Source organism: Equus asinus, chromosome 4 (genome assembly GCF_041296235.1).
Source record: "Equus asinus isolate D_3611 breed Donkey chromosome 4, EquAss-T2T_v2, whole genome shotgun sequence".
Classification (NCBI taxonomy): Eukaryota; Metazoa; Chordata; class Mammalia; order Perissodactyla; family Equidae; genus Equus; species Equus asinus.
Window position 1 is genome coordinate 91,916,043 of NC_091793.1, and position 8,517 is coordinate 91,924,559.

Consider the following 8,517-nt stretch of genomic DNA (forward strand, 5'->3'; position numbering starts at 1 on the left):
CAGCTGGTAAGTGACAGAGACAGAATTCAAACTCACTTCTGACCTCGTTTTTCTCTCCTCAACATTATGATGTCTTCCTAACCTGTGTCAACTGCAATCAGACTCAGATCTCTGCAGGATAATGACTATAGGATACGAACCATTATAAAGCTCTTCAAACATTACTGTGCAAATGAATCACTTGGGGATCTTGTTAAAATGCAGACTCTAATTCACTAAGTTTGGGGCCAGCTTTGAGATCCTGCATTTCTAATAAGCTCCCAGATGATGCTGAAGCTGCTGATCTGTACTTCCTGTAGCCATGGCCTAAAATAATATCTGTCAGTAATCCTTTGGTTTTCTTTCCTTCTTATGATCCATGAATAAAGTGGTATAAAGCAAGAGTAATTGCATTAATGAAAACCCTTCAAACTTTAACTCGTCAATAAGAATGGAGATAATTATGCAGATAGTTCTAATGATAGTAAATATCGAAGTTTAAGTTGGGTTGTTGCCACTTGACTTTCACTGTGAAAAGTTGGCAAGTGAAAGGTTATCCTCTTAAAAGCTTCCTCAAGTAGTTGGAAAGAGCCTCTTTGAGAAAGGTAGGGTATTATAATCCCCATGTCACAGATGGAATAGCTGAGACCTAGAAAGGTTGGAAAACTGTGTATTAACCACATGGTGGGATGTCAAAAACAGAACCCATGTCCCTTGAATCTTAGTCCAGGGTGTTTCATTTTGACCACATTGTTTCCAGGTGAAATTTCATCCCACCCCATTAAATGCAGGGTTGGTGTCTGTTGTAGGACAGGTAATTTTCATTTGAGTCTTGCTGTGAGGGAGACAGTTCCTTCAGAAATTCCTGCCTCCTTCTAAGACCTGCCAGCTGCTCATCACCTTTTTGTTCTTCCTTTCTTTCAGGTCTGCACTTCCTGTTGTGAAGGAAATATCTGTAACTTGCCGCTTCCCCGAAATGAAACTGACGCCACATTTGCCACAACGTCACCCATAAATCAGACAAACGGACACCCACACTGCATGTCAGTGATAGTGTCCTGCTTGTGGGTGTGGTTGGGACTCACATTATAGCAGCTCAAAGGCGTCATGTATAGTAGCGATCCCTGGGGATCTCAATGGTCCATAGTCATGCATGAGTCGTTGGCCTGACAATAGTTACACACGTGAAACCACAATACTCACAGATGTCTTCACGGCCAAGCATTTCCACTTGTCATGAGGAACAAGCATTGCTTCAGTGTAGTCATTTCAAGTTCAAGACCTCATCAAAGCCAGCCTGCCCCCAAACAAACCCTGCGTTCTATACCACAAACCTTTGTATTCACACTGGGAAATAGTTCTGCATTTATTGAGCTCTGGGGCTCTTAATCTGGAATATGTGTGTGAGCTACAGGAGGTCCTGGGACCCTCTGAGATGTTAGGCAATATGTTATATGGACATGCGTAGATGTGTGTTTTTCAGGAGAAAGGTAAAGGACCACTGGTTTAAATATAATTATGAATTCATTTATAGCTTTAGAATTTTAAGACTTTAATTCAAAAATGAATGGACTATTTCCGGTGAGATTCTGAATGAGTCTTGAAAAAGTAGTAAGCAATTGTCCAATTTAATTTTCCCAACATTTTCCTTGCAGTAGTGGGAATCATATTCCCTCTGCTCTGTGTGGGAGACAAAAAGGCAATACATACAAGTTTGTTGTATGGGGAGAGCGGTGGATGAAGAAGGGTTTTTCCCAACTTAACGGAACTAGCATCTATAAACTAGCTATATCTCTTCATATAACTGGTGAGATTGGCCTTGATTTGGCACCTAATTGTGCTTCGTGAGATCCTGGATTTTACCTGCACCAATGGGTATCCAAAGAGTCCCAAAGCGGGCTGGGGTTGTTCTCTTCAGTCATGGGGTTCTGTTCAGGCATAACTAATCTTGAGAGAGATTGGATTTCAGAATGAGAGGAAAGAGATGTGTGCAGGTTGATCCTAGTTCATGGTGAGGGCCCAGTAAGTAGCTTAGCTAGATCATCTTCCATCTGCACTTCATACTGCCAAAGAGCCCTCCATTCCTCCTCTTTCAAATCCCCAGTGACTTTAGGGGGAAGATTCAGCATTAAGCTGATAGGGAAAGAAGACATAATATCCTAGGATGAGCAGTAAGTGGACCAGTGGAGTGATGGTGAGACTAGTAAGGAGACCCAATGGGAAGTTTTTATTCTTTTAAATGATTGCTTTTCAAGTAGATAGTAAAATTTTCACCATCCTTCCTATATTTTGGGCACCCCAAGTTACGTTTTTTTCTTCTTCCTTGTAAATCATTTATACAATATTTATTTTTGTATGGCATAAACTAAAATATATTGTAAAAAATTCTTTATTCTGACAAAACGATCAAATTAGAATACTTATTTTTCAACAGTGGTAGAGATTGTAATATATGGTTGTTGAAAGTTATCTATAATACTTGCACCAGTGTTGAAAAAAGTTAACTTATGTTGTGAGCAAGAGTAAGGTGTTGGCCTCAAGGTTTTTGCCCATGGTTTCCCCGTGGTGTTGTCTCAGAAGATTTCAGGTGGTGACCGTCACTACTATGAGTTTCTCTGTAGGGTTATGGGGCATATTTGCATGAAATTTGGTAGAGCCATTGCTCATAAAGTGGAGAGTGTTGTCAGGGTCCATCTACCCTACCCAGGAAAATGTCTCTGGCTCATAAAATGAGACCCCCTCAGGGACCAAATATGAACTGACAGTGGTAACTCTGCTGCGGAATAATCTAAATTGCATCAAATGGCCTTAAATCAGAGTTTTGTAGGCTTGTCAATATGTTGCTTATAATTGGAGTGGGGGAAGGAGGGAGAGAGAAAGCAAGACATTTATTAAGCACCTCTTATGTGCCAGGCACTATGCTAAGCACTTTACATAAGTTTGGTCATATAATCCCTGCAAGCACCCTGAAAGGAGTATTACTAGTATTTACACTTTACAGATGAAGGTACTGAGGCTCTAAGGAGCTCAATAACATGAAGCCTTTTCCTTCCGATTTCGGTTATATTGGGTGAGGTGGGATTAAAGAGGAAGGGAAGGTGGAATTACCACCCCTAGGAAAACTTCCAAGCCTGACCAAGAAATTTGTCCATCTTATCACGTGGAGTTTGTCTGGTCCTGCCTCTGCAGGATGCCATTTGCATGTGTCCCCAGATGGTGTTTTTCTTTGGGGGGTGGAGGTATGGCTTCCTCATTCATTCCTCTTGCTAAAAGAGGAGACAGGTTAATCCTACATCTAAAGATGCTATAAAGACAATGAAAATTTGATGTTGTACATATCTACAAGTACCATTTTTTGCATGGTCACTCTCCACTGACACCTTCCAAGTACTGCATGCGATTTGAGTAAGAGAAAAAGTCCAAATGTTGGTTCTTAACGAAAAAGCGACTACTCCAAAGCCTCCCTGGCTGGTGTGCAGGGACCAGGTCTACAATTGTGCGAACTCATCTGCCACCCAGGGAGTCACTGCACATTCCACACGGATGTGGCTATGTGCACCCTGTGTGCCTGTCAGAATGACTAGTATTTCATTCTCTTGAAAGAAAATGGTTTGTTCACCATCCACAGCCTGACGGAGCCAAGGAAGGGCCATTCAGGTGGAAGGCCCAGGACTGGTCATCCATCTGACTTTTCCACCACATTAAACTTTGCATTACATCCCACCACTAGTGACGCGGCCTGAAGTGCAAAGAGCCGCGATATGTATATTAACCTATGTGCCACTTATTTATTTTTAGACTCCTCACGGTGTTCATGTCAATATGGGATTAATGCCTAAATTGTGTAAATATTGTACATTTTGTAAATCAATGAATAAAAGTTTTAAGTGTATTTCACCAGGCTCCTCCCTGCAAATGCACATGTCAATCAATGATTAAGGCACCCAGTTAGCTTCAGGGCGCTTAGCGTCCCAGGGAACTTCCTTCCAGGAGTTCACTTTCTGGTGGTACAGACAAGAAATACGTGCATGAAAAGATATAAGACAGTTCACCCATGCCAAATGATTCATAGAGACAGTAAGTCCTGCAGAAAATCAAGGAAGGAAAGATTACCAGACTTTTCAACCAGTTATGCGGTTTCCCTAGAACATTTTGTTTGTTAAATCAGGAAACAAAAAGATGATGTGGGTGTGTGTATCTGTATATCCAAATACTACCGCATCAGTTCTTTATTTTTATATGTTATTCTCTTCTTGGGGTGAATTATGTTAGTGATGATACAATAGGAAGCATTTTCCCTTGGTGGTTTCTTCTGCAATAGGCAACAAATATTTGAGTAGTATAAATGTCATTTTCATCTACGCAATGAATTTATTGTATTCTTCTTAGTAAAATGATAGACATTGAAAGTGACCTTGAAAATCCTCCAGCTTGTTTGTGATTCATAGTTATTTAATGCCCTATATTTTGAAATTCTCAGGGAAATACATGTTTTCTCCAAAGTTAGAGGTTTTCTTTAGGATCTGGATCAGTGACATGGTTGGTCCTCATTAAAGTGTTGTACATAGATGAAGATAGCTCTTATCACTAACCTCTATGAATAGCTCTGTGAGTTTCACACTTAATGTAAACGGCACTGTGAGTAGACTGTGCTTTTAGAAAACCTGATTTTGAAAACACAGACTTACACAGTGACCCAATTTGGGGGGTTATAAAGGATCCTTCACTTTATAAAGGCATTTTATATCTCTTTTCTAACACATTTATAGGCTTTTATTTATAAACAACATTTAGAGCATACCAGGTATGTGAAGCCAGATGTGGTACCTTGCCTACATTATGGTAACTTTTATGTGACTACTTAAAGCACTTTCACAAATGTTTTTAATAAATTACTTGTAATTTATCTACTAGGAGTGAAATATGTGGAAACTCCTTTAAGCATGTGTTACTAATCCACATTACTGTAATTGGGAAAACTTGACCTTAGAGATTCAGCTATTTTTCTAAGCTTGTGTAGCAACTTGGGAGCAGGACTAAGGCATGACGGTGAAGCCTCATGACTTTAGCCTGGAGTGTCTCCACTGTAATCTACTGGGAAAACAGGTCTTTTTTTTTTTTAATGTAATAATTTTTAATATATTTTGGTGTTACAAAACCAGTGCAGATTTCCAAAATGCCTTTCAAATCAAGCCTTCATTTTCAGCATTCACTCTCTTTAGCTAATTTTAAAAGTATAGCTTTTCCCATTAGCACATTACTCTTGTCTTGCTCTTACCTTTGGCAAATTCTAACTCCAATGTAGTTGCTGGAACTGGATGGGGGAAGAAGTCTCTATGTAGCTATATTTTAAGCTCACTAGAGACCTAAAATCCAGATGTTAAGAAATGATTTCTGAGGGATTCTCTGTGCTCCTCTCCTACTAGCAACTTCTGATTCTTGTATATGATTTTATTTTCCAGGCACTTTCATTTATATATTGCTTTAGTTGATCAACATGGCGCCATTTACAGCTTTCACAGCTAAAGCTTTGGAATGGTTAAGGGGGGTCCCACTGGTGGTTTATACTACAAGGACTTTGATTCCTGTTCCAGGACTCTTTGTTCCATACACAGTTGTCACCAGGGTGACACGCATGATGGCTCCATCCTTCTTGGCACTTTTACTAAAAAGCCATTTCTCAGGTCACAGAGTTAGAGGTGAATGGGGCCTTAGAAAATTTCTAGTCCACTCCATTTTATACAGGAGGAAAAAGAACCCCAGAGAACCCAGTCCGTTTGTCTCTGAGAAAGGCACATTGCTTGTGTTAAAGAAAAGAAAAAACTCATCAAAATGTCCCTTCTTTGATGCTCAATGTAATTAAGACACGGGTTATAGACAATAGTTCAAAAGTTTCCTCTTCCTTCACACTCACTGTGGGACTGGCAGTACCATGAGACCATCAGCAGAGGAAGGGCAGAAGATAAATTTGGAGAGGGCAAACTTAAGCCAAGAAAGCAAGCTAGCCTGATGGAAACATAGTTGTTCATTCTAACTTGAGAAGAAAGATACTAAATTAAGTGGAAATAATCATTTTCAGAGTCATAGGCTAAAAAAGCAGAATGATTTGTCTAAATTAGAGATTGTCAGTTTTTCAGAAATGGTTTTCTCAGGGTTTATGGCACGTCCAATGTCAGAAACCAGCCTCAAAAGCTGTATTTGGGTCTGGAATTCAGGCTTCCTCTGAAGTCCTCCTATGGAAGTGACCGGGATCATTTTGTCAAAGTGGGGAAAGTGTGTATGAAAAGCAACTCTGTTGACTTTAAGCAAAATGAACAAAACAGCACCAGAATATAGGCATGATGCAAAAGGAAGGCTAAAAATGTCAGACCCTCAATAAAGCCATTCATCTTTGAGAAGAATCCAGAATCGACTTACTGTCTGACTCCTATTCTCTCTACAGAGGAACGTGACTGTTTAGGTCACAGGGAGTCTGCACTCAGAGTCTGAGTACACCCCACACCCCGTCTGCCCTCTCCTGGGTGTTCACTGCGTGATGGCTACTGGTTCAGCTTCATGGCTGCCTGCTAGCGTGGCTTTGCCTCCACCCCAGCCTCTCCCAGCAATAAAACAACGAGGGCCTGCATTACACAGTGGCATGTGAAGATGAGTGGTTTGAGGACAGGGATCAGGCTTGAGGGGCTTTGGGTGAAAGGGTGCTGAGTAGACCTCAGTGGTCTGAGAACACATTTGGGCTCACTCGTGACTCACTCAGCCTGGCTTGGCCCTGGCATATGTCAGAACTGGGCTTATCCCTTCCTTTAAAGTCTTTCTAAACACTCAAAGGGTTGGGGCCCCTCCCTGACTTTAATATCGTATTTAAATAATTAATGACCCTGCATATGTTTTGCCACTGACCTAAATACCAGGTGTATTATGTAGAGACGCACCATCCTTGATGCAAGAGATCCTGAGACCAATGTGAAATGCACAGTCAGACCTCCCAGGAACTCTCTTTCTTCAAAGTGAGATAATCTAAAGAACTGAAAGGCCTATTTGGAGTATTAAAAGTCTGCGAGAAAAGCATAGCTGGTGTGGTTAGGTGAGGCTAAGGTTGAACATGTTAAAAACAGCTGACATGAGTATCTAGTCAAATTAGCCAGCCCATTGCCACCTTCATTTTATAGGGAGGGGACGGTGAAGGCCTCTGCATAGCCACCTCAGGAGCTCCAAGCTACCGAGGCAGCCAGCTAGGAACCTGTTTTGTGCTAGGGTCCCCAAGTCCCCCATTCAGTGGTCCTATCCACTGAACAAACGGAGTAGACAAATCCCGCCTGAAGTTCTCAGGAGACTCAGAGATGAAGGGAACTCACCCTTTCATACACAGAGGTGAACACTGGACTCAGCTGGGAAATGCTTCTTTTGAGCATGACCCTGGATAACTTCACTCTATTATTTTCAACCTGGGCACTTTATTCCTGGTACTTACATAAAGGGAATGATAAAGCTGAAAGACCAGGGCAAAGTTTGGAAGGCCTGAGAGAGCAAGTTGCACGAAAGATTGTAGATCACTGCATTTAACAACATTCCTCTGACTTAGAGAGCAGTGCAGAGAGCAGTAGTGACAGCAGCTGAAGACACACCGCCCGCCACCCATCTCTGCTGGAGAACAGTGCCAAAGGCCTCTGCAGGGAGGGCAGGGGTGGCTGGCTGGATGGAGTTCCCATATATGAACTAGGCAACGATAGAAGGCCAACATTACTGAGATTAGTGCAGATGTCACAGAAAGAGCAAGAGCCTGTTGAAACTCAAACATATGCAAGAATTAAATCTCTCAGACCTGGGGGAAGCAGGAATGCCTGGCGGTACTTGAGGGAAGAGGGTGGAACGGAGGGAAGTAGATGCTCCTGTCCTAATTCTGCACCCTCACCCTGAGGCCTGGGATTCGATATCCTGAGACCAAACCTCAGTGTATCCATGTAACCGAGAGCCCACAGCAGTGGGTCTCAATGCCAACTACACATTAGAATCACCTGGAGTCTTTCTAAAAATTATAATGACCAGGCCCCATGTCCAGTCATTCTAATATGGTTGGTCTGGGGTGCTTTCAAACAGCAGACGGTTAGGAAAGCTCCCCCTGCCCACCGTGACTCCAATGGGCAGCCATTAGCTCACAAATATGAAAGGTTAAACACTGATCAGGGATGATCAATAAATAATCACAGAAGCAGCAAAGACCAATCTAGAAAAATAAATCATGGACAAGTCCATTGGTAACTAACCTTCAAGTTATAGTCATCTACCGCTAATTGCCAACTTCTCCCAAGACTGACCTGATAACTTTCCTAAAACTCAATGTCATGACCCTTTGATGCCCATCCCTCCTTACAAGCTAAGTCTTTTCATCAGCCAAACACCTGCTCATTCTTCATGTCTTAAATTCATTTTCCCTGGGGAGTCTTCTCTCACCTTTAAAATAAAGTGGAGCCCTCCTTAGATTAACTGCTGTAGAACTCTCAACTACTCCCTCATGATGCTTTACTCACTTATAATTATTTA

The 8,517-nt window shown here is 41.7% G+C and overlaps 1 protein-coding gene across 9 annotated transcripts in view; it reads left to right on the forward strand.

Annotated features, from left to right (window-relative positions):
* Positions 1-3,871, forward strand: part of LYPD6 (LY6/PLAUR domain containing 6) — a 128,307-nt gene extending 124,436 nt beyond the window's left edge. For 8 of the 9 annotated variants that reach the window (XR_011502805.1, XR_006526927.2, XM_044768939.2 and 5 more), the window contains one exon: positions 904-3,871. Coding sequence is in view for 7 of the 9 variants with exons in the window: in XM_044768939.2 (XP_044624874.2) it covers positions 904-1,071 (168 nt within the window). In the remaining 2 variants the exon portion in view is untranslated. The remainder of the gene's footprint in view (positions 1-903) is intronic. The other variant, XM_044768940.2, reaches the window with a different exon arrangement.
* The last annotated feature ends 4,646 nt before the right edge of the window (positions 3,872-8,517 follow it).